The sequence below is a fragment of the Cydia pomonella genome, chromosome 16 (genome assembly GCF_033807575.1).
Source record: "Cydia pomonella isolate Wapato2018A chromosome 16, ilCydPomo1, whole genome shotgun sequence".
Classification (NCBI taxonomy): domain Eukaryota; kingdom Metazoa; phylum Arthropoda; class Insecta; order Lepidoptera; family Tortricidae; genus Cydia; species Cydia pomonella.
Window position 1 is genome coordinate 8,813,768 of NC_084718.1, and position 26,112 is coordinate 8,839,879.

The 26,112-nt window shown below is 37.0% G+C and overlaps 4 protein-coding genes across 4 annotated transcripts in view; 2 read left to right on the forward strand and 2 right to left on the reverse strand.

Annotated features, from left to right (window-relative positions):
• The first annotated feature begins 9 nt into the window (after positions 1-9).
• Positions 10-3,247, forward strand: LOC133526116 (enoyl-CoA hydratase domain-containing protein 3, mitochondrial). The gene is made up of 7 exons (XM_061862591.1): positions 10-168; positions 257-369; positions 657-792; positions 1,039-1,137; positions 1,243-1,334; positions 1,747-1,835; positions 2,777-3,247. Exons 1-7 carry the CDS (start codon positions 151-153, stop codon positions 3,064-3,066), a joined length of 837 nt encoding a protein of 278 aa, XP_061718575.1. The 5' UTR covers positions 10-150; the 3' UTR covers positions 3,067-3,247.
• A 5,151-nt stretch (positions 3,248-8,398) lies between these two features.
• On the reverse strand, positions 8,399-10,952 carry LOC133526118 (ADP-ribosylation factor 4-like). Its single transcript, XM_061862596.1, has 4 exons — positions 10,723-10,952; positions 10,163-10,428; positions 9,771-9,896; positions 8,399-9,335 (listed from the first exon to the last, which is right to left on the reverse strand). The coding sequence occupies exons 1-4, from the start codon at positions 10,787-10,789 to the stop codon at positions 9,243-9,245; spliced, it is 552 nt and encodes a 183-aa protein (XP_061718580.1). The 5' UTR covers positions 10,790-10,952; the 3' UTR covers positions 8,399-9,242.
• A 7,838-nt stretch (positions 10,953-18,790) lies between these two features.
• Positions 18,791-21,058, reverse strand: LOC133526119 (ADP-ribosylation factor 2). The gene is made up of 4 exons (XM_061862597.1): positions 20,805-21,058; positions 20,407-20,669; positions 20,091-20,216; positions 18,791-19,686 (listed from the first exon to the last, which is right to left on the reverse strand). The coding sequence occupies exons 1-4, from the start codon at positions 20,869-20,871 to the stop codon at positions 19,600-19,602; spliced, it is 543 nt and encodes a 180-aa protein (XP_061718581.1). The 5' UTR covers positions 20,872-21,058; the 3' UTR covers positions 18,791-19,599.
• Positions 21,059-21,316: 258 nt separating this feature from the next.
• Positions 21,317-26,112, forward strand: part of LOC133526105 (putative uncharacterized protein DDB_G0282133) — a 54,804-nt gene continuing 50,008 nt past the window's right edge. The window contains exon 1 of the mRNA XM_061862571.1: positions 21,317-21,472. Within this exon, the coding sequence (XP_061718555.1) occupies positions 21,457-21,472 (16 nt within the window). The 5' untranslated portion in view covers positions 21,317-21,456. The remainder of the gene's footprint in view (positions 21,473-26,112) is intronic.

Here is a 26,112-nt window from a genome sequence, read left to right on the forward strand (position 1 = left end):
TGTCACATTGACAGTTCATTTCGTAAACAAATGATAAGAAGTAATCAAGCGCAGGCGTAGAGGTTAGATTTAGATAAAAACTATTTTTAAGTTTGAAAAATACTGTAACAACCAGTAATTTACAGTTGTATTACTACATAATATAAAATAATGCTCGCCACAATAGAGGTGAGATAACTATTTGTATAATAATGTTAAATTAAACACTTTATTTTTACTTGAGAAATATTAGGTACCTAATTGTATGATATTTTAGAGGAGTATTGTATCATCTTGCCGGCTTTTTCACCGAAGTATCCACAGTCAATATCTAATAACAAATGACGCGAATGGTACAAGAGAAATAACACTCAATCATGAGAAAACAAAGTGAGTAGAAATTATTTGTAACGAAACTTATTAGGTATAGTACCTACTAAGTTATTAGGTAGTAAGAGCCACCATAGACGAGGTATAAAATGCGGCTCCAACTGTATCAAAGTAGGTAATAGTACTTGCAGCTGCTTTGGACTGACAATGCATTTTACTATTCTGTTATAAAATAAATATTAACTTATTTTCTTTTGATACTCCTAGTACTAAAATTTGACAAAATAAAATGAAACAAGCATTTTACACTAATTAATTGTCATGTAATAATTGGAATTCCTGTTTAGAAATTCTTTATCTTTGGACATGATGAACCACCTCATAGAAGTTATCAATTTAAATAAGGATGATACCTCACTGAGAGCTATTGTTTTGTCTGCCAATGGCAATGTGTTTTCTGCTGGGCACAATCTGAAGGAATTAGTAAGTAAAATTACTTATATTTGTTTTTATATTTAATACGAACTCTCTTGCTATTGACTCTAGTCTCATAACCATAACCTAATTGGCAATCAACCACAAGAGCAAAAACATTACCCTCCTTCTGACGCACTCTGGTAAATAATTAACTCACAGGTTCAGTAGAAGCATTATTTACTTTTGCTTTAAACCTGTTAAGCAATCCAGCTAATTAAAATAGAACACTTTTAAGTTTAATTTTTATTTTAGCAATCAAGCACTGGTATTGATCAACATAAATTAGTGTTCCAAAGAGCATCAGAGTTAATGAAGTCGATTATTCAAAGCCCAGTTCCTGTTATAGCGAAGGTATGCATTAATTAAGATTACCATTCATTAAAATGTACCTAAGTTCAGAAAAATGCATCAAACGAAAATGGACTTTATGCCCCTTTCAAAGAGTTCACATTTTAGGTGAATGGTTTTGCGGCTGCGGCGGGATGCCAGTTGGTTGCGACCTGTGATATGATTGTATGTACAGACACAAGCAAGTTCTCTACTCCTGGGTAAGACTTTTTATATCCCTAAAAATATTTATTTACCTAAACCAAACTTGAATTTCGATAAAGTTTGAAAAACCGCTTGTCTTCATTGAACTGTATGTAACTGTAAAGTACATATGAAACAAATACATGCGAGGTTTGAGGAGGTGATAAGGCCTATTTACCTACTCGTATCTCGCTTTCAATAGTCCCAATGTGGTATAGCAGCCATCGAAAAGTGTCCATTCTTTCGAATCACCGAGAAGTACTTCCTTTAATACGTAATCGTACATACAATATTCTTTATTGTTCATCAATAATGTAACAATGAGATCGGTAAACGAAAGGTGGCCTTATCGCTTGGGATGGGTATACAAAATTGTTAATATAATTCACTTACGAGTACCTACGTAAACTTGTATTTTAAACTTTTCAGCGCCAACTTCGGAATATTCTGCTCGACCCCAGGGATAGCTGTTGGTAGATGTGTGCCAAAGTCTAGAGCTATGTATATGCTTTTAACGGGTATGTGCCTTATTCAAATTTAACTGCCTGTTTTTAAGAAAATAAAAGTATAATTTCGTAACCCTTAACCGTAACCTTAATGTAACATTGTAAATATCACGGGCGTTTCGAACGCCTAATTTCTGTATTAAATAAATTTTTTGTATAAGCACCTTTTCATTATAATGTTATTTCTGGTTGTTTGCTCGTAGTCAGGGACCTCTACGGGACAACCGAAATATCATCAAAATTTCGAAAAACTTAATCATAACTCATAAATGTGTTAAAAGAAATTATGGAAAGGGAACAAAAATAATATCGAAATAACATTAACTTATTTACGATTTATGACTTACGTCAACACGTACCTATACTTATCTCACCAAACGTGGCTGTATCTGGGGGCACGCTAGTCCCCCGCCAAGCAAGACGAGCCAAGCGAAAAGGCTAAGTCATATACCTATCTTGACTAAGGTTTAGAGTTTGTGAAGATATGGCGTGTAGGGTTAGAAGCTACATGAGATCTGATAACTTTTTGACAGTGCGAGCCATATGGCGAGACCATATGCCACATTTTGCATGAAAATGTTTTTAATGGGATAGGTTAACAAAATATTTAATTAATTACGTTAATAAAAGTTTTTATTTCGTTGAATCCACTTTAAATCTTTCCTGACCGGCTAATAAGCGTCGACGGTTATTAGCCGGTGGGTTCAAAAAAAGACAGCAATGTCATTCATTGGCAGATAAACTCTCAAGTAGATTCCAGCATTTCAAAAAAGTTTTTACTAAGTATATCTAATAACATCTAAAACCTCACATTGTAAACTGAGGGCGTCAAACTTCTATGAAATGATGGCGTACTTATAAATAACACTCGCCACTCGCCCATACTTTGATAAAAATATAAAAAAGGTCCCTTAGCAAAATCAAAAATCACTTACCTAAATACTGTGTTCCAGGTTTGCCCTTAACGGCACAAGAGGCCTATGACAGTGGACTCGTCACCAAAGTGGTTCCCGCTACGCAACTAGATGAAGAAGTCAACAAAATAGTCGAAAGCATTAAACACAAAAGCAGAAGCGTCATTGCACTTGGAAAAGAGTTCTATTATAAACAAATTGATATGAAATTACTTGATGCTTATGGTTTAGGCGAACAGATAATGGTGGATAATATAAATATGGACGATGGACAGGAGGGAATTAAGAGCTTTGTGGAAAAACGTAAAGCCAGTTGGCATCACAAGTAACCAGGCATTTTTCCTTGAGATCTACCTTGGCATTCAGTCGTGTGTGTTTTATGAATACATACGAGATACCGGTGTTCATACGAGATTCATCTAATTTATTTTAGTAAAAATTCATATTTTTAAATAAAACTTATGTTATTGGTTCCAGGGTAAATTAGAAAATAAATAGTTTTTTTTTTAATTTATTTATCCAAAAAAAGTTGGTACAATATACATTTACATAATATTTCGCCAAACATAACGTTTATCGGCGAAGGTTGCACTCACTTACAGTTTTTGTGTACCCGATCTTATCTTATGAACTATTTATTTATCTAAGTATTTATGATTATGACTTATTCTAAATATTATATGTATGTATGTAGGTGTGTATTGTTTTTCTTATCTGAAAAAAACTAGTTGCCCAAGCTTGGGATCGTTCTATATATTTTATTTATTTATTTTTAAGTTGAGGCACGTTTTGAGTTGAGGTATTTAGTAGCAACTTTTTCAGTTTCGTTTTAAACACGTTTTTGCTGCTACACTCGTCTTCAAAGGAAATTTTGTTAAAAATTCGCGGGATGAGATAGCTGCGCGTTCGTTCACCATAGTAGTTGTTGGCGGTGGGCTCCGCGTACCTACGGCGCTCTGACCCTCTTTGTGGTCGTGTGTACACTCGCGGCGTTTTAAACTCAGAACAATTAAACTGATCAGTTGCTAATAAATATCTAACCTTGTCATGCACTGGTAAGACGCTTAATGTTTTGAATAAGGCTACGTTATCATTCTTACAGATTTTTATGGTATTTTCGTTTGTAATATTTTTTAACAGTCTCAGTTGTAAATTAAGCACATGGTTTAAATAGGTTTTAAAAGTACGTCCGTAGGCTATCAATCCATATCCAATTACAGCGTCAGCCAGTGAATGATATAACATACGTAATATTTTTTAAGCTAATTATTTTACATAATATGGACCTTAGCCTATTGCACACTATGTTTATATGTATTTTCCAATTCATGTGACTATCTATAGTTAACACCAGATATTTGAAATTTTGTGAGTGATACTGATAAGTATGGAAAATGTGATGTTTTATTTCTATAGGTACTATATTTTAATGTTGGTAGGAATGGTAGGTATTAATACATATTTATCTATGTGTTTACTTTTTCAAGGGAAATCATGGTACCCTGCCCAATACATCAGTGGCATAATGTACCTGGCAGATTTGCTTAAGACTTACCTATTAGCTTGCCTTCAATAAGACGTGGACTTTACACTTGTCATCAGAATTTACAATGCTGTTTGTCAAACATATTAAATAAACTATAAATATGATATAGTTCCTACTAGAGTTAGACCAAGATAAGTGTGCAGAGATTTTGATAGAGCCATCTTACTTCTATGAAATTATGACGTACTTAAATATAAATAACGATTGCACAGTCTATGCTATCAACCTAGGTCTTACTCTACCTAGGTATTGTATTGCAATAAAGAGCAAAATTGTGAACACTTCACTCAAAATAATTTCGATGTATCTGATCAGCAGCATTCAGTCAGTTCAGTTGTTATTTACTCTCATACTTGAGCGTTTCTTTTTTTATGTGACTTTATTTGCCACTTTTGTGTTATTTCTAGTCAGAATCGTGAGCCCTTTTCATCCTTATAGTAGAAAAAAGTGTCACGAAATTTCCATACATTTTTCATTTTTTTTTTGTTACCGCCATACAAAGTATATGGGGAAATGGTAACACAATGGGAAAAACAAATCTGTGACATTTTATCCCATTAGGATCGAAAGAGCTCATGATTCTGAGTAGAAAAAACACAAACAATTTATGAAAAGATACAAAATTTATGAAAGTGGCATTTTTTAAAAGAAACGCTCACTGACTCGTCTCAATGTTTTGATAGCTCACTACAGAGCTAATGGCTTTCACGGAGGCCCCTGCCTTCCGTAGCACATGCAATGCAGGTTGCATATATATCTGCAATCAAACCCTTTTAGAGGAAAGGGGACGGCGCCGCTTCTCCGTACAAATATAGTCCCCATTTTCCTTTCTGGATATGGAAAATATTTGTACATAATTTGATGTATATTAACAATAGCTATGCCCCTTGACTTTTTTTTATTATTATTGTAAAAATTAGGAGCTCTTTAAATGCTCCGAACTCTTATAACTAAAAATTCGAATAAAATCAAACGTAGGGGCATACTGGTCGATATACAACAAATTGGGTCAAATATTATCAATAAAGTTAATATCCAGAGAGGAAAGTGAGGACTACTTACGTTTGTATGAAAAGGCGATTTCGCGCGGGTCCTCCCTTTCGCCTTAAACTTATGCACGAGAATATAAAACCAGTCAACAGCAGATGCTCAATAAGTAGGCAAAATATCTGTACCTAAGTACTGTCAGCTGCGGAGATACCCGACCCCCCTGCATAGTAGTTTGTTTGTCGGGGGGCTGTGTATATTCAGCAGCAAATTGGGCGATATGTTAAAAAAATGAACGATAAAAACTTTTCCGTTCCGCGGTTCCGGCATAAAACCACGTTACGGCCGAAACTAGAGCAAAACCGAACCATCGGTTTAAGTTTCGGAAAAAAAAACGATTTCGAGAGGACACTACATTATTGTTTATTTTTATTTTTATTTTATTTTATTGGAGAAACAACAGAAGCAAGTACAATAATAGTATAAGTGATAAGTTATACATTGCAATAGACGTGCACCTACCTCCTAAAAACGCTCTCACTAAGAACTATATATAATATAGGTAAGGTAATGCTACAGTAAACTATGCTAAACTTAACGCGCTCTAGCGACTAGATGGCAATGATACAAATTGTACGAAGACACTAAGTTGTCTCACCTAGTATTTCAAGGATTTGTTTTTTGAAACTTACTCTACTTGTATTGAAAATGTCTGCGGCCGTGAACATTTTATTGTATGAATTGCAAAGACGGCGCAAAGGTGCGCGTATCCCAGCGTTAGTTGAGCAAGTCGGGACGGCGAACAAGGCTTTAGAACGGGCAGTGCTGCGTGAGGGGACCCTAAAGCGTATGTTGTCAAGCAGCTCCGGGCAGTCGTACTTATCACGGCAAATGTTGTGGAGAACCAACATATCAGAACACGTGCGCCTTGACTCCAGGGAGGGTAACTTATAATGTTTCAATAATTTACAGTAGGACATACGTTTGCCAGTTAGGCGTCTATGTGTAGCCCGCAAAAACTTTTTTTGGACCATTTCAATTGCTTTCGAAAGAAAAGTGTGTAGGTAGTACAGATCGTTTAAAACACTTTTCCAGAGCAGCTATTCTGCTGCTCTACAGTAGCCATGCGACGTATCGCACAGCGAACATCAAAGTACTTACTGGTACCCATTCACATGCCTCTATTATTATAAGGCGTAATAATTCACGCTCAGAATCTTGCTCCGATGTATCTAACTGACGACTGTACGAGTGTACGTGACTAATGAAGCACTTTTGTGCAGATCGTTTTGAAGCTGCTGTTTATACAAAGGCTATTTCACAAAGACAGCTAATAAATACAATTTAAACACAAGTTGCTTGAACTTGCGACTTTCAAGGCCTACTGTAAAGGAACAAAAAAACTTGTATTCAAAGAATGAAACAGAAATCGTTTAACTGCATTCGTCTCGGCGGTAGGTACAATAATACAATTGTCTTTGTGAGTCACACCGGGAGTTTCGCTACTGTTTCATCATATTACAACCTGCCAACTCAAAGGAGACTTGAATCACAAAACATATATTTTCGTCATTCATACTACGTGGCGCGTAATATGTAACGTTCCACGCGTAAAGGTATTACCTTATGGCCGGTTGGCGCTTACGTGGTATAACACCGCATTAGTATTGGAGCGTCGTTAAGAGCGTAAGCATTAGAAAATATATCGTTATTAATTATTGCAATATATTTTCATCATTCAAACTACGTGGCGCTTAACAATATTATCCCAACTCACCTCAAGACTACTAAGAAGATACTACGTATCAATTCAAACTCACATTATGAGTCGTTTAAATTGCTTAGTGACTAGTGAGCTCGCTTTGTACTCATCGCGTTTGGTAGATCTGGTTTATTTGCATTAGATTAGATTAAAAAAATCTGCTAGTAGACCTCAAGTGCTCTTTCACAAGTCAATACAATATTTACAGTAACATAATATATGTGACCGAAGCCGGCAAAACGTCGCACTTTGTCGCATGCCAGGTTATTCGTGTAAAGAAACAAGCAAATCTCGTCCTTATAGCAAGCGACAAAGCGGGACGTTTTGCCGGTTTCGGTCACACATATAGTCACTCGTGACATGAAAAATACAACAGCCAAGATATATTTTCCTGGGTAAACATTACATTATATTAAATGTAGGATTGTACTATAATATTTATTTATTTGTACCTAAAGGCTGTTGTTTTCATGAGTAGGAGTTCAAGGAAAGCCAGTTGGGAGTATAATACCGCTGATGAGATTGTCAAAATCTGGTGTTCGTCGATTGTCACTCGATAATTTCCTTGTGAGCATTGCATGTAAAATTTTAAACCTACAATTTTTTACATTTCCTCTCTTTACTATCCACCCCGCATAATTAGGTATAATAGGTTATGGGCCCAGCACGGTTCCAATGTTTGTAATTGTAGGTAGGTATATGAGTAATTCTGTGGTTCACACAGCGACGGCCCGAGCACTCGATCAGGGTAGAGCGAGATTGAGTTTTGGCGCCCGTGGGTAAACTTATTTGTCCAAATTGCAGTTTGATAATAGTACATTACGATACAAGTGCGAAAAATAGGAAATTCGAAACGAGTGGCGATAAATTAAAACACGACCGAAGGGAGTGTTTTAAATCGGCACGAGTTGCGAATTACCTATTCGCACATGTATTGTACAACGTTTTACAGTACATATGGCCCTTTAAATGTTCGACACAGTAACGTAATATGCTAATTTTCGCACTAGTGCGGTAAAGTAGCACCATATGTACTGTAAATATAATAAAAACAGGCCAAGAGCATGGCGGGCCATGCTCAGTATTAGGTTCCGTAGTTACCCGTCCGTCGTGTCACAATATTCGGTTTCCCTGAACAGGGGCTGTTAGTGGATGTCATAACAAACACCATCACAGCATTTTTACTTATTTTTACTAACTCGTCTTTTTTCGAAAACTCAAAAACTATCCAGGTCCGGAAGTCCAAAGCTTCCGATTTCGGCGCATTGCCGTGCAAGGCCGAAGGCCAGAGTCGGGAAAGCAGAGTTTGCAATCGAACAACAAAGCTTATAATTTACACTACAGGGTTCAAGAGAGAAAAACGAAATGTTAGCCAATAGTTTTAATAAAGAAAACATTAAAATATTTGAAAAGCTTAATAAATATGAACATAAAAAGTTAGCTGTGCTTACATGACTACAAGTCTGACTCACTCAGTCTGCAAATTCAACAGTCAGCTGTCAGCATTTTATGCTGGTATTCAGTCACTCAATTGACTTAATAATACAATTTAGACAGGAATAAAAAATAAGTGCTGATTATTACCGCTTACACGTAAATAAATACATAATATTGGTAGTTTATTTTAAGATTACTTTTATTCATTTTTAGATTTATGTTTTTAGTTTTATATTAGTTATTTAATTCTGTTATTTTGTTGTTTCCTGTTTTAGAATAAAATACATATAAATATAGGTAAAACAGTATTATTTACTAACAGTAACACTTTCAATCGGTTACAGGGCTATAACCGCAAAAATCGGAGCTGTCACTCTAATTACGCTTTTTATTGGAGTAAAAGAGAAACATTCCCGCAATTTGCGACTTTCAGTTTTCGCGGTAGGCCCTCTTGTGTACCTTGCCTTTGCAATAAGATTTACAAATTGTAGGTTCACGATGACGCGCCGCTCACGATAGGCGTGGCGTTCAAAGGGTTAACTTTGTGGATAATGGTTCACTCTATGTCAAAGATATGTTTCGACTTTGCATCTCACTCCTTTGTAATAAGGCGAAAAAACAGATCTTTGATGTCAACTGTACCTCATCTTTTGGGACATTACATTTATATTGCAATTATTTTTGATAACATTGCCAATTGCCATTGTACAATGATGGTTGTTCTACCAAGCTAAGGGCATGATTCAGATAAACATAATTAAAAAACTTAAGATCTACTTTTCCGCTTTTGCGAGTTCATTGCAAAGCCAATCAAAACCCTCAGACACTCCAGTCCCCTGATTTGCAACGGCAGATTGTACGTGGATCTGAAAACGAAATTAGAAAGTGAGTAAAGCTGGCAAAACGTTTTTCTTACTTGCTCTAAAGTGAAGTAGAAAAATTGAGTCAGTCAAAAGAAAGTTTAAGCTGCAACTAGGCATTAATTATTATTAAGTATGCAAACTCTTTTGACTAATTATTCCTTTGTTTTTCTACTACATAGTTTGATTCATGTGTATCATGTGTTTGAAATAACTATCTGGAAAAATATCTTACTAATAGCAATAAGAATTAGTCTAATAAATAAACCATCTTTTGTTGTTGCAAATGGGGTCATTAAATTATCTTAACCTGAAAAGTTACCCCTTTCTTCATCTAAGAAAATAATTTTCATTTAATTATATTTAAGAAATGTAAACCAGTAATGATTAAAGTCTTGTAGGATGGTTATGAACAATGGTATTAGTTACTATTAGACTTACAGTCCGGTTTTTCCATTGATCCAATTTCAATGCTTTCTTCAGCTCATCTACAGTAATGGCGTCTGGCAAGTCCTGCTTGTTGGCCAGTACCAATAATGGACAATGTTCAAGCTCTTTTTCAGTCAGCTGAAAGAAAATACAAAAAGAATATAAAACCTCATCTCTTTAGCCTCCGCAGGCCCAGCCATACAAGATAAAAAGCTATGTATGTTGTAGGAAATAAGAGTTGATTTCGCTTTGTTTGAAAACGGAATGTAACAAAACAAAAGCAATTATATTCCAATTTAAAATGATTTGAATTTTATCGAACTTAATCAGTAATAAGTTAAAATGTTGTATCTTTAAAATATTAAAAACCGAGTTTATGTTGTGAATAGTGAAATACAATTTACCAGTCTGTGCAGTTCCTGCTCCACAACATCCAGTCGCTCCTTATCAGTTGAATCAACTACAAATATTATTGCCTTGGTATTCTGAAAGTACTGATTCCACAAAGGTGTTATTTTGTCACCACCACCAATGTCCCATATTTCATAACTGATGTTGTTACGCTCCACGGTTTCCAAGTTGAATCCAACTGTGTGAGTACTGTCAATGGTAGTGCCATCTTTCAGCCTATACAAAACAGTTGTTTTGCCCACACCTGCATTCAGACCCACTGAAAAAAATAATTGTAAATTAAATCTTTAATTGTATAGGTACATACAATCGGAAGTAATGGACAAGGTGATTAAAATTTTACACAATATTGCAAAAATATTCATATTCTAAAAATAGAGTCTCACACCACACAATGTGTTTTTACACAAGTCGCAGATACGGATAAAACACTGAATAGGTATACAAAAACAAGAACACAATATGGATTTAAAGTATACGACGCATTAAATATGAAGAAGCCATTGCGAAAACAATGTTTTTGAATGGAAATCCATGAATATTTACTACTTACAAATTAAAATTCTAATCGGTGATTTGCCGAAAATCTTGGCATAAAGATTTGAAAAGAAATTTGCCATCTTTTGTCGTAAACTGTTTCTCAAGCGACCGATACAGATTACTTTGTATTTAAAACTGAGCCAGGTACTGTACGCCACCCACTGAAACTTGTTTTCCTGTTATGTTTAACTGCGTTGCAGCACCGGCACCGGCTGACTCACTCGATCCCTCGATCCGGACCGGTGACGGCGCCACGCAGTGTTGTCACATACAATTTTGCCGAAATGGTAGAACAGGGTGCAAAAATAGGTAGAAATGAGTGGAATTTAAAATGAAAAATAGGTAGATCTACCACTCAATAGAAGTACATCTTTACGATTAAAAATGTTTTGAATTATTTATGTTTTTAATATTGTGACATTAGTACATTAAAGTTCATTACAGAAATGGAAACATTAGTTAGGATTTCCATTGTTTGTAGGTAATAAACCTGCTTGTATAATCTGTTTCTTTGGCAAGTTTTCATCAAATCGAATCTAAAGTCGGTAGAAATTAGGTAATGTTCCGTCACATGTATTGAGAATTGCTTACAATTGTACCATTTTGAAAAATAGGTAGATTTCAGGCTGAGGGAGGTAGATAGGTAGAACGCAGGTAAAATAGGTAGATCTACCAAAAAGTAGGTAGATGTGACAACACTGGCGCCACGGAGAATCGGCGATGACATCACCACATGAATGTCACTGTCACTGTAAATAGGGTACGTTCATAATTCATAATACAAGAAACGTGTTTTTGAACAAACTTAATGCCTTAATAAAACCAAAATCGATAACGAAATTTAGATTTTTGTTTTTCGCGGTAGACCCTCAGTAGTGAGACGAAATGGGAAAAAAACAAGATAAGCGACGCCAAAGAGTAAGTATATAGCGACGCTCATTATTTATTTATTATTATTACATGAAATAAACTTATAGTATAATCTAATACAGTTTCCTGCAAACCATCTGCAAACTGTTTGCACAGTTTGACATTGAGCGTGACAAACATCGCAAGATCGCATAGAATCTTCCAACTTGCTTCGTTGTCATTTGTTATTGCGTTGCGTAAACCTAAAAACGCATTTTTTTTTTCTGTTTTACATTCGTCTGGCATGGTGAGGAAAGAGATCAAAGACTAAAGTAAATATAAGGGAAGAGATGTAAACAAACTGTGAGCGTCAGGATGGCGGGTGCACCGGACCTCGGCAAAATTGAACGAAATATTTATAAACATATTGTACCTTCGATGTACCTTTAATAGAATCCAAGTGTACCTCTCCCTAAAACGAGATATTTAAAAAAAGGTCCACCCGCCATTCTGACGTCAGAGGGATGAACCTATGAAATCTTGCATTATACTGCACTAAAAGTATGCAATTATATTGTACCTTCAATGTACAGTCAGCGTCAAATACTTTGTAGCAGTCAAAGTGGCCAAATAGTTCGGTACACCATACTAAATATATGGTGTACCGAACTATTTGGTTACTTTGGTTGCTACAAAGTATTTGACGCTGACTGTACCTCTGTAAACTTTTAATAGAAATCAATATATTTATCCCTAACACGAGTCAGGCTCAAAACCACCTATAAAAATCTTGCATTATTTCACGCAAAATAGATATATTTGTATTGTACCTCTGTAAACTTTTAATAGAAACCACTTTACTTATCCCTAAAACGAGCCATGCTCAAACAATCCTCTCCACCCGCATGCCACCCGCCAACCTGATGTCAGGTTGGCGGGTGGACCCCTGTTTTGTTAAATATCTCGTTTAGGGAGAGGTACACTGGTTAATATTGAAGGTACACTGAAGGTACAACATTATAACTACATATATTTTGCTTGAAATAATGCAAGATTTATTAGGTCCACCCACCAACCTGACATTAGGTTGGTGGGCGGACCTATGAAATCTTGCATTCTTTCACGCAAAATGGATGTATTTGTATTGTACACTTCAGTGTACCTCTCCTTGAAACGAGATATTTAACAAAAAAGGTACCTCAGTGTACCTTCAATATTAACCAGTGTACCTCTCCCTAAAACGAGATATTCAAAAAATATGGTCCACCAAAGCGGATTTACTATTAGACATAACCATAGAGAAATAAGAAGTAATAGAGTGCTCACTCCATACATCAGGGCGGCTACCGGGAAAATCCAAATTCGTAATTGCGGGCATTTTTCTTTGACACTCTAATTACGTCTTAGTGAGAGTAAAAGAGAAAGATCCCCGCAATTTGCGAATTTCGGTTTTCGCGGTAGGCCTCCAGTTTTGGTACCAAAATGATTATTATATTCGCAGTCGACATCCAGCATCAAGTAGCGGAACTCTCAGTACTGCTACTCGACAACAGATATCGCAGCAAATAAAAAGTCTAATTGTCAACGATTTTCAGCTAATAGTACGGTCCCCAAATCTCAAAAGCCCTCTAGAAACAGGATTTAATTGACTCTGCTCGGCCTTACCCACAACCGGTATCAATGTGTTCAGACAGTTCTCCTGATCACCGTACATGCGGTAGTAAAGCGGAAAAATGGTGGAGGGGATAGTAATGACATCACAAAGATGGCGGCCGGACCTATTCTTTTTGGCGGTGTATCTCGAAAACCACTTAACCGATTTTAATCATCAAGGTGTCAAATAATAGCTTATATTATGGAGATTATTTCCTTTTCTACAAACATTTACGTGAAACCTATAGGAAAAAAAAATAACCACAAAATTAATTTTTTTTATTTTGTAAAAATCTCCGTAAATATTAGCATTTTGCAAATTTTGTTTAATATAAAACATATTGCTTCATTATCAAGGAATATAATGAGCCTTAAAACATACAGATCGAGTAATAAACAATGAAGCTACACTCATTTATTTGCGCATGGGTAACGATAACTGGCTTTTACCGGTCGAAACTGTGGTGACTGTTACGATACGTATTGAATGGAATTTATAGAGTATCGGTTTAAATTACTGAAATTATAATGACAATTATAAAAACCAGACACAATAATGTTACCTTACTTCGACGTTTAGTCTCTTTTTTCGTCTTAATCATAGGTAGGTATATATTTCTTTTTACTTAATAATTTTATACAGGGTGAACTTTTAACCACCAGTCATACTCTGCGCAGCGACTTTATAGGTCATACTGAACAACTTTTACTATTAGTACGGTCCCCAAGCCGCTCCGAGGCCAGATTTAATTGACTCAGCTCGGCCTTACCCACAACCGGTATCAATGTGTTCGGGCGTTTCTCCTGATCACCGTACATGCGGTAGTAAAGCGGAAAAATGGTGGGAGGGGATAGTAATGACGTCACAAAGATGGCGTCCGGACCTATTCTTTTTGGCGGTGTATCTCGAAAACCACTTAATCGATTGTATTCATCGAGGTGTCAACTAATAGCTTATATTATGGAGATTATTTCCTTTTTACAAACATTTACGTGAAACCTATAGGAAAAAAAATAATCACAAGAAACATTTTTTTTAATACATTTGGTTGGTAGGTTTGTCTTATGTTTTAAAGCAGTAAAATCTTTACAGTCGAAACACAGTATAAATATACATTTTGTTGTCTAATCTAAAAGTATGATGTTCATTGTTTAAGACTGATTAGTGATTACTGAATTAAATAACATGCTATTTGTTATTTTTTATTTTTTAAATCAGGTATTAATTTATTCACTATGTATCACTATACAGGCAAAATGTGTATCATAGTTGGTCTGTAAGTGCTTACTACTTGTGTCGAATATAGGTATAGGATGAAATTTTAACCACCAGCCATACTCTGCGCAGTGACTTTACAGGTCATACTGAACAACTTTTTTTATGGGACCAATGCCGAATCACGCAAGAAAATTTGGATCTGGAATGACATCCACTGGCTGTGCCCTACCACACAAAGCGAGATGACATTCACAATGCCCATACCTCTCTTTTGGACGTAGTTTAAGGACGTACCCGGGTCCATGACGCATGCTCGCCACATCGCTGCTTAAAATAAGCTGACGCACCGTAAATTGATCTGCGTAAAAATCGCAAAAAATATTACACGGAGATCTTATGGCAGACACCGTACCGGTGACGTAAAAGACGCAACTGTTTTGCGAACAAAAAAGATTCGCGTGAAGCACGTCACTGCGATTCCGTACCGTCACCGTTTTTTAAACAGCGGTGTGGGGAGCATGCGTCAAAAACGGTACGCATACGACGCGTCACTGCGATTCCGTATCGTGACCGTTTTTTAAGCTGCGGTCTGGTCGCACCTTTATATGGGACAGTCAAAATTTTTTTCGCAATTTCGGAATTGGTCCCATAGTAAAAGTTGTTCAGTATGACCTATAAAGTCGCTGCGCAGAGTATGACTGGTGGTTAAAAGTTCACCCTGTATAAAATTTTTAAGTAAAAAGAAATATGTACCTACCTATGATTAAGACGAAAAAAGAGACTAAACGTCGAAGTAAGGTAACATTATTGTGTCTGGTTTTTATGACTTACTTGACTTATTGTCCTATGTCCCCTAGATGGGGCAGAGGGCGTACACAGTGCGCCGCCATCTGGATCGGTCTTGAGCTTCGTGCTTGAGTTCGCTCCAAGTCTTCCCAATAGCCTTCGCCTCTGCAATTATAGTCCGGCGCCAGGTCTGCTTTGGACGGCAACGTTTCCTTTTTCCTTGGGGATTCCAGTCTAGGGCTTGCCTCGGTATGTGTTTAGGATCCCTTCGGAGTGTATGCCCAATCCAACTCCATTTCCGGCGCAGGATCTGCTGGTCGATCGGGGTTTCATTGCAGCATCTCCAGAGGCAGGCATTAGAGATTTTCTCGGGCCAGTATACACCGAGAATGCGGCGGAGGCAGCGGTTAACACAGACTTGTAGCTGGCGCGAGATGTCTTTTGTAACCTTCCACGTCTCGCACCCATATAGCAATACGGTTTTTACGTTTGATCCGAATATTCTGAGCTTGACTCTCCGAGTCAGTTTACTTGATTGCCATACGGGTCGGAGCCGTGCGAAGGTTGCTCTTGCTTTGGCTATTCTCGAAGCGATGTCTTCTTCGGTCCCTCCAGTTTCTGACACGACGCTCCCGAGGTAAGTAAATTTGTGGACTTGCTCCACAGCCTCTGTGCCAATAAGGAGCGGCACGGTACTTGCCGCCCTGCACCTCATCTCCTGGGTCTTCCAGATGTTCACTTTGAGTCCCGTCTTTATTGCCTCACTTCGAAGGTCATCCAGCTTGGCTTGCATATCAGCCCGTGTGTGGCTCAGCAGGCATAGGTCATCGGCATAGTCCAGATCTTCTAAGACGTTGGAGAGTCCCCACTCTATGCCGCGGCGCTTATTGTCAATCGTGTGATGCATGATGCCATCGAGAACAACAAGGAAGAGGAGAGGAGAAAGAAGACACCCTTGTCGCACACCCGCATTCACTGGAATATCCTCCGAGACGAGGCCATTGTGCGTCACTCTACAAGAGTAATTCTTGTAGATAGCCTTAATGAGGTTGGTGATTTTCTCGGGGACCCCAATTTCTCGTAAACGGTTCCAGATACAAGCCAAAGCGTATCAAAGGCTTTTTCGAAGTCTACAAACGTTAGGTACATTTCACTCTGCCATTCAGTAGCCTGTTCCAAAATGATACGCAGTGTGTTGACTTGATCCGTGCATGATCTGTGGGGTCGGAATCCAGCTTGCTCTTTGCGTATGAGAGGTTCAACGGCCTTCGACAACCTATCCAAAATGATCTTGCAGAGCACCTTGGATGGGATCGAAATCAAAGTAATGCCTCTCCAGTTGCTACAGTTGCTGAGGTCCCCCTTTTTTGGCACGGTGATGAGAAGTCCCTTGTTCCAGTCGTCCGGTAACTCTTCAGCAAGCCAAATGCTATTCAAGAGTGGTGTTAAGGCATTCACGGCGGTCGGCAGGTCAAATTTTAGCATCTCCGCTGTGATGAGGTCGACTCCTGGGGCTTTGCCGTTTTTGAGCGATTTGATGGCATTCGCTACTTCTTGTTCTGTAGACACGTCAATATCTAGTCTCAGCAAGGGCGAGTTATCTGCGGGTGCGCTTTCAGTGCTGGGGTCGTTGGGGACACGGAAGATATCCTGAAAATGCTCACGCCAGCGTTCTAGCTGTCCCTCGGATGTCACAATCAGTTGGCCTTCTTTGTCTTTTAGAGGTTTCTTTTTACGCTTCTGGTTTCCGGCCAAGACTCTTGTTGCCTTGTACATCTCCCTGAGATTACCGGAGTCTGCAGCCCGTTGGGCGGTATCGGCAACACCATCTGTCCAAACTCGCCTATCATACCGGGTACTACGGTAGATGCGCCTGCGGATCAGACGGTATTGCAGCCTCAGGTCTTCTAGTAATGTCGCGTCACTGGTCGCCAGAGATTTAAGATGAAGTTCCCTTCTTTCTTCGATGAGGTCCCAAGTCTTTTGTGACATCCAGTCTTCTCGTTTGTGTGTTTTTAGTCCAAGAACGAAAGAAATATGTACCTACCTATGATTAAGACGAAAAAAGAGACTAAACGTCGAAGTAAGGTAACATTATTGTGTCTGGTTTTTATAATTGTCATTATAATTTCAGTAATTAAAACCGATACTCTATAAATTCCATTCAATACGTATCGTAACAGTCACCACAGTTTCGACCGGTAAAAGCCAGTTATCGTTACCCATGCGCAAATAAATGAGTGTAGCTTCATTGTTTATTACTCGATCTGTATGTTTTAAGGCTCATTATATTCCTTGATAATGAAGCAATATGTTTTATATTAAACAAAATTTGCGAAATGCTAATATTTACGGAGATTTTTACAAAAAAAAAAAATTATAAAAAAACTGTTTTTTGTGATTATTTTTTTTCCTATAGGTTTCACGTAAATGTTTGTAGAAAAGGAAATAATCTCCATAATATAAGCTATTATTTGACACCTCGATAATTAAAATCGGTTAAGTGGTTTTCGAGATATACCGCCAAAAAGAATAGGTCCGGCCGCCATCTTTGTGACGTCATTACTATCCCCTCCACCATTTTTCCGCTTTACTACCGCATGTACGGTGATCAGGAGAACTGTCCGAACACATTGATACCGGTTGTGGGTAAGGCCGAGCTGAGTCAATTAAATCTGGCCTCGGAGCGGCTTGGGGACCGTACTATAATATTATAACCAGAGTAAGTGTAGGAGTTGAAAATAGAGTTCCGGTTATCTATTATAATAAGCATTTAATCTCGGTATATAATATAATAAGCATTTTGGTACCAAAACTGATGTATGGAGTGAGCACTCTATTACTTCTTATTTCTCTATGACGTAACTTAGTTTTAGGAGAGGTACAGATTTTTTTTCAAGGTACACTGAAGTACACTAGAGGTAAAGCCCGACCAGAGAAATATATGATCATTGTCAAGAGGGCGCTGTTATTCTCATGTGTAGGGTGACAAGTTTGAAAAATTTAGTTCCAATGAAATTCCGCAATATGGCGCGTGATCATATATTACGCTTTACATTATAATCACTTAGATTTTGCTTGAAATAAAGCAAGATCCTGACGCTAGGTTGTCATTTTAGGGTTACATAGGAATGTAGGTTCTATTTGGCCTTTTCTGTTCCTGAATATGAAGGCCTTAACCATTTTACCATTTCGGGATATAATTCTATGATGATTATTTATTTATTTAAAACTTTATTGCACAAAAGAAAAACTTAATGTACAAAAGGCGAACTTAATGCCATGAGGCATTCTCTACCAGTCAACCTTAGGGATGATTCCTATCATGCAATTTATCTATGATAGGTAACCAAATTAAACAAAATCATCACCAGAAAGAAGTTACGCAAGATGAGACTAAAGTCTAAGAAGAAAAAACTATTTATATAATTCAATTTAAGACCACATTCCAGTTCTATTACAGGTTGGACTTCAGGTGTTTAGCCTTTCTCTTTCATGTTTTATCATACCTCAGAAAAATTATAGCAACTGATGAAAAATAAAGGCATAGTGGTAGCAGTAGCAAAAGGCACAGTTTTATTTACACCTATATTTTATTTGCCATAATTATTATAAACTTTTAAATATCTTTAGCATACATTAGCAAACTTCCAATGTTAGGGCTTAAGATACAGCTTTCTCAAAGTGTAGAAAGATTTTTGGCCAATCAAAAGATTTACATTATATACATTTCATTACAATGGACATTGGAATTGAAAGCTGGATATCTATTGTGCCATTGGATTACATTGGATAATAGAAATGCCCAGAACTTCACAGTACAAAAGCAGTTATAAATTTTATATGATAGTAACTTACACACAATAAATAATAATGTTTAATCAAATTAACCATAGGAATAGTAGTTTATCATAAATTCCAGACCATTCTAAAACAGTTATTGTCTCTATTTATTATGTATACTGGTTTCATATTAAAGAAAAATGTGTATGTTAACACTCTACTTGTGCATCCCATAGTTAAGTATAAATGCATATTCCATGTCTGATATACAATACATAATCTTCTGAAATCTCTATTCAAACTGAATAGGGTATTCAGTTCTTATGAACTACAGGTATGTAGTTCTTGCTGACACGGAGATGATAGTTTAGATATAATATGAAAATTTTAATGATGATTAACAAAATATTCATAAATATTCACCAACAAATCAAAGTTTTAGACTTAAAAATATTAGAACGACATTGTATAATTAGTTACATACAAATTTAAAAGTCTTTTGAATTCAATATAGATTGAACAACATTCACAATACAGGAAGTTTCAGCCATTTTGGGAATGTACTCGCTGACTCCCGGAGACTGCAAGGAGTGTTGAATCTCACTTTTTCGCCAATTCATTGGACAGCCAGTCAAGGCCCTCATATAGGCCCTGTCCTTGCGTCGCGCAGGTAGCTTGAATGTACCACTGGAAATCAAAGTTTCATTTTTATTGTAGTGATATTGACCCACCCTCCAAAAAGAACAAACAAGATGTAAATGTTTATTAGTCATTAAAAATAAGAATCTAATTCACCAGGCAAGCTATATATGCAACCCAAGTTTGTAATATTTGTGCATTTTACAGAATTATGGAGTTTTAAAAATATCATTTCGTAAGATATATTATTAACCCTATACCGCATAATCCAACCATATATGGCAGTTATAATATTCAACTCTATTGACCGCTATTATGTTCAAATTTAAACTAAATATTTTTTATGACATGCATTAAGGGCCTAATTATCTTAATTTTACAAGATCAACGATTATTCTATTGTGTGTGCTTTTCAGATAGCCAGATAAATTATAAATCAGATAGTAACTTACACGGCGGTTTCTCAGGCTGTTTAAGTTTAGTGCATTGGTCAACTCAGCTGCAGTCATTGCATTAGGCATGTCCTGTTTGTTAGCAAATACTAGGATAACCGCATCTCTTAATTCATCTTCTTTTAACTGAAACAAAACAATGAAACTGTAAATGTTTGAGTTTGATGTGAGAATTGAAATAATAATTTATTAACCTACTTAATTGGTATTATATACAAATAAATAAAGATTTTATGATTTATGATAAGACAATTAAAAATAGACATGCTTTAATCTCGACAAACTAATATGTATAACTTTATCACAGCGTAATTACCATATTAGCGAGCTCATTTTCGGCTTCAGCTATTCTCTTGGTATCACTAGAGTCCACTACAAAAATAAGACCCTGAGTGTTCTGGTAGTAATGACGCCACAGCGGCCTGATCTTGTCCTGACCGCCGACGTCCCACACCGTAAAGCTAATGTTTTTGTACTCCACTGTTTCTACATTAAATCCAATTGTCGGTATAGTTGTTACTATTTCACCCAATTTTAGTTTGTAAAGTATAGTGGTCTTCCCGGCGGCGTCGAGGCCAACTGTAAGACAAGGTTAATGTAAGAATGACAATATCCGTAATATATTGTTACAGTCTTTCATTACAAGGTAATGTATTATAAAAGAAACACGATTCAACGCTATCGTCTGCCGATGAGCTGTCAATTGTAACTTACCCATAAGGATACGCATTTGTTTCTTGCCGAAAAGCTTTGTAAAGACACTTGATATCGTCAAACCCATGGTTAGAAGTTATTTATTTACTATTCCCCTTGCTTATTTAAATGTTGTCTTGAGTATACAATGACTTATTACAACACAACAGATCACTTCGAATAAATGATACACGTCGTTCTTTATTTCCAATTTTCTTAAATTTTATACTAGTACTAGTGTTGTACGAGTGGATTCTTTAATTTACGGTTATTGACGGTATCCATGTCATTTCAGACACGTCATCTTCTTTATATTGGCTAAACTGATTTAGTATGATATTTCTATGGCAATTTCACTACTTATATAAAAAATCGTCTTTGTTATTTTGGATAACAAATTGTATAAGATCCAAAAAAATAAATTATAATGATTGATAGAATCTGACGAGACAAATTATCAAAAAAGCTTTTTTTAATGGAACTAAATCTAGTCTTCCGAAACGTGTCCGTGGTCTAGCCATAAACAATAAAAATAGTAGACAATACTTGGCCGTCAAAAATTAACCAATGGGAATCCTATAAGTTTTGAAGGAAGAGTTTGATTGCTGTCATGCGTCGTCATAGAAACGCTTTATTATTTTATTAACTTTTCTTTTTTTTGGTCGGGAACGACATGGAGACTTATGAAGGTGAGTGTTTTGAAAAAATATTTTCTTTATCGGTGAATTTTGTTGCTTATTATTGTGTCTTTCAGCTTGACCGTTAATGTATTTAATAACATTTCAAAGAACAGGTTCACCTGACGACTAAATTTCGTTGGTGTCAGGTAGGACGGAATCAAGTATTAGCAATAATTATTATTGTCTTTTATTTGGCAGCATTTCATTCATATTTGTTATTATAATGAGTCAGCTCTCAGGATTCTATTTATAATTCTCTCAATTGTTAAATCGCAATGCTTAAAAGAAGAAAAAATAGGCAGATATATTTCTGACTCTACATCTACAATATTGTACTGATTATACCTATATATTTTGCGGATTTGTGCAAAATAACTCAATATTCTTAACCCTTTTAAGTGGTATCCTTGTCTTGGTTTTTCCTTATCTTATCCCTGTTTAGCGATAGATCTGCTTGGTTACGTATATTTTTATTATGCCATGGCTACGATACACCTAAGCTCTACCAACTTACATTGAGGAAGCTCGAACTTTTCTGGTCACAAATAAACGGAGATGTCCAAGGACACCAATCAAAAATCAAAACATTCCATAACTCTGTTATTGTTTAAGATGCTTGACATTGCGCCTACTCAGTCAAAGTTAGGCGTCTGTCCCTATACTTCGCAATTTTCCATGGCCTTACATCTTCTACTAGGCTATAATTTAAACTATGTCATTAGAAACACATGTACGTAGGTACAATAATGGCAACTAGACATACCAATCAAGATACCTATTCGTAAAGCAGAAGTGAGCAAATACGGCGCAAGGCGATGCTTTATCACGCTTCTAGTTTCTATAGGCAGTAAATATGCAATGGTGCGCAATAGGTAACATTACGTCATTCACGCGAAGACGGCACGCTCGTAGATTTAGGGACTAAATTAAATAGTACAGAAGGAAACTTAGGTCGTTTCGTGTGTGAGGATCTTAGTAAACAATGGCGGTTTAGTCCTTAATTGATTTCATCTGTTCTGCCGGCCACTCCTGCTTTGCAGCTTTGGCATTCTGTCAGGGGCTGTTCATAACACTTACTGACAATTTGCTACAGTGCTACAGGCGAGACCAAAACAAATCTGACCCCCAATTACACTATAAAGGTACAAGTTGGAACCCAACCATAGACGACAGCAGCAGACGACGTGCCGTCCGTTAACGTACCTTTAGGTTTAATAGTCTCGTAAAGTTATTCTATCCTCATAAATGATCCTATAGCTATTCAGCAGTTTGTTCACGTGATCTAAGACACATTCGTCAGATTCCTTTTTCGTCAGGATAAATTATAGCCTATTTTTTTTCGGACGATAAAGGACATTGGTCAGATTCCGCTTTCGTCAGAATAAAACCGCACTCTTTCTTGTCCAAAGACATTTCCTTCACAACTTATCTGAGAGCTCCTATTTCTGGGTGGTTTACCCTTCGGACATCTGAATCTACCTAACGAATCTAACCTACGAGGTAGGTAACTTTTTCCCCAAAGCGTAATGTTTTCACGAACGTCACCCTAAATCAATAGGTAGGTAGGTTAGGTTCGTTAGGTAGCTTTAGATGCCCGAAGGGCAAACCGCGCAGAGATAGAGGAGCCCCGCTTCTAGTTAACTCGTGAATGAAATGTTTTAATTATTCGATTTACTGGTGGACCATATTAAGAGATGCAAGCATCACAGGATAATTCCAAATCTTTCACGCCAAAGTTAAGTTATTTCTGTCCAAAGGGGAATTCCGATTTCGTCTGAAAAAAACAGGCTATAATTTATCCTGACGAAAATGGAATCTGAAAAATGTGTCTTTGATCGTTCATGTTGACCCCTTCGATTGTTTGTCTTATATCTTCAGTTTCTTGACGTATCTATTCTAATACAATAATGTGTGATGTAATGGCGATTCTAACGCTCAATTCCCACTTATTTACTCGCCCATTACAGGCAAATGTGCGCGGAAATTAAAAAAATATATATATATAAAGGAATGTATTTTTATTCCAATTTACGCCAGAGAACCTTGCGTTCTATTTATTTAAAATTTAAGACCAGCGTGTCGTGCCGTGTCATCGGAGTGCTCCAAGTAGCACGCACTCGAGCTCTCCTCATGCCTTGTCGCCAGACAGTCTCGTTTTATCGTACCTGCTAGTATTGTGAGTTCAAGCTTTTGACAAATCTTCTGTTCTAGTAAGAAAGCCCATTTCCTCGAGTCTTCAAGACACAGTCGAGTGACAACATTTGTCATTGTTATGATACTTATGATTTTATATATATCGTATCTGATCTGGGGTCGTGCGCCTAGTGATGTAGCCCCCGCCGTCGCCACTACAAATAAGTACATTATAAAATTTGTCATCACGGTCGACTGTCTTATCAATCTTGTACAAAGCCGCGCCGCGATCATGCGTCTTCTGATCACGATTGTTTGCTTTCCCTGACACGCTTTGAGCTTAATGTTTGCCTAGGTTGTCGTTACCTGACTAACCTGGCAGACTTTATCATTTATCACCGTTATGTTATAACTAGATATCGGCAACCTCGTAATACATAGGTAATACATACCATTTCGATAGCAACTTATTTGAGTTAAGGAAATTACAAGGGAGATTTCCAAAGATTTTACAGTAATACCTATTACTATTACATTAATTATTCATTAAAAATTAATCAAGATTAAGCAAGATTATTATGAGCTCCCCTCCGAGGGTTTCCCGAGGGTCTACAGTATGGGGTTCTTCAAAAAAGGAGTGTACAGGTTTTTAAAGGGTCGGCAACGCGCATGTAACACCTTTGGAGGTGCAGGCGTCCATAGGCTGCGGTGACTGCTTACCATCAGGCGGGCCGTATTCTTGTTTGCCACCGTCGTGGTATAAATTCTTGCATATCTATCTCGATAAAGTCGTTGAAACTTACTTGAAGTAATGGTTACGACTAATGGGCACTTATGCTTTACAATCCCATGTGTATTCAAATTTGATGCTGTAATATTTTCTCTTTTTAAATATTCATTCCGGTCGACCCAAACTCGATAGGCGTACGAAAATTGCCGCAAACACCCTGAAGGTCACCTTAGACGGTGCCAGTTTTGAGGACGATGCTCCCGGCGTTATCCGGATGAACACACCCAGCTTGCGTTTACCTAAATAAAAGCTGTGCATGAATAAACATACTGAATAATATTTCCACTTATGTCTATAAATATTACCTATTGTGGGTGTTGAGTGCCACTTCCACCAATCAGTGATCTAAGTATTGTGATGGCCCTTTAAAGTTCATTTTCATTGCTAAAGCCCGTTGAATCCAGGAAGTTCCGGATTCTTTGGGCCGTAATGTTCTGTACCTCATAGGGTTGCATAACATACCGCTCTAAGTAGGTACTTCTTTTTGACAGCAGCCTCCGTTCCTGTGGACCACCACAGGAACGGAGGATGTGCATTGCAGTCTCCTGACCGAATCAGTCTCATGACCTGCATGTTGCACCTTATTTGTTGGTCAACTGACAGTGTCGTCAGTGTCCAGTCAATATTCTAGTCACCGCGCAGATTTTGTGTCCTTTGAGCCCTTTGAAGCTCCTTAGCAGTTTTGCTGTTTTGAACCCTTCGATTAGAGCTTGCGAGTGTTCTTGTTCTTTAACGAATTTCCACCAGTCCAGTCCAGAATATTCGTCCCGTTTAGTGTTTCCACAGAACGGTTCTGGGCCAACCAGGGGTGTGTCGGTCTGCGCCCTTTCCAGCAAGTTCGTCCGCTTCTTCGTTTTCGTTAATGTCGGAGTGCCCTGGTACCCATTTCAGTGGGACTTTATTGGAGTTAGCCAGTGCATTTAGGTTTGTTTTGCAGTTCTGGATTAGTTTTGTACCTACAATATACTTACAGACTTAATAACATAAATATGTACCTATTTAATTATATAACTACGTATGTTGTTTGTTACAAATTTGACGTGTAAAATGTATATTTTATAAATAAAAAATTGAAATAGAATTGAAATTTCGAGTTTAAACAACTTATATGTTTAACAACTAGACTCACTCTTTATTTGTCTTGTCGTTTTTGGGACTATTCTAAGTTCGTGTTTTTCTTATTTCGCCTCTTTAGTAATTTATATATTTCTTTGTTGAACACATTCTCTGTTTATCTCTTTCGATATTTGCCCCACTCACTATTTTTTCTTTATTTTTATTAAGTTTCTTGTTTATGGCTTCCTTCATTACTAATACCCAACGCTACGCTAGGAAAAGACAAACAGCAAACATGACCAAAGATGACAAAGACTTCCAGCGTAAGTGACGAATGCAGAATAAGATGAATTAAGAACTTGCCAAAATCGAATAGGACCAACAACGAACGTGCCGTGAAAAAAAATACGAATAACGAGTGAGTCTAAAAACAACATTGAACATGCCTAAAGATGATGTTGACGAATACCGAACTAAGCCGGAATAAGAAATAGCCAAATATCGACAGTGACGAATGAAGAATGGGTGACGAAAGCAGAAAGGGACGAATTTATATATAAAACTATGTTCTGAATATTCTAAATACGATATACCTATGAATAATATTAAATTATGGATTACATTAGACTTGTGAAAGTGACAGTAATATTATATGAAATCCTTTATCGTT

What these genes read in the sequence shown, in the direction of transcription:
- LOC133526116 (XM_061862591.1), top strand. An exon ending in GGCACAATCTGAAGGAATTA is followed by an intron (nt 793 to 1,038) that starts GTAAGTAAAATT and finishes TTTTTATTTTAG; the next exon opens with CAATCAAGCACTGGTATTGA. An exon ending in AGCAAGTTCTCTACTCCTGG is followed by an intron (nt 1,335 to 1,746) that starts GTAAGACTTTTT and finishes TAAACTTTTCAG; the next exon opens with CGCCAACTTCGGAATATTCT.
- LOC133526118 (XM_061862596.1), bottom strand. Translation starts at nt 10,789, where the DNA reads ATGGCAAATTTCTTTTCAAATCTTTATGCCAAGATTTTCGGCAAATCA. An exon ending in ACCGATTAGAATTTTAATTT is followed by an intron (nt 10,429 to 10,722) that starts GTAAGTAGTAAA and finishes TATTTTTTTCAG; the next exon opens with TGGGTCTGAATGCAGGTGTG. An exon ending in AGCAGGAACTGCACAGACTG is followed by an intron (nt 9,897 to 10,162) that starts GTAAATTGTATT and finishes ATTTTCTTTCAG; the next exon opens with CTGACTGAAAAAGAGCTTGA.
- LOC133526119 (XM_061862597.1), bottom strand. Translation starts at nt 20,871, where the DNA reads ATGGGTTTGACGATATCAAGTGTCTTTACAAAGCTTTTCGGCAAGAAA. An exon ending in ACAAATGCGTATCCTTATGG is followed by an intron (nt 20,670 to 20,804) that starts GTAAGTTACAAT and finishes CTTGTCTTACAG; the next exon opens with TTGGCCTCGACGCCGCCGGG. An exon ending in ACAGCCTGAGAAACCGCCGT is followed by an intron (nt 19,687 to 20,090) that starts GTAAGTTACTAT and finishes TTTGATTTCCAG; the next exon opens with TGGTACATTCAAGCTACCTG.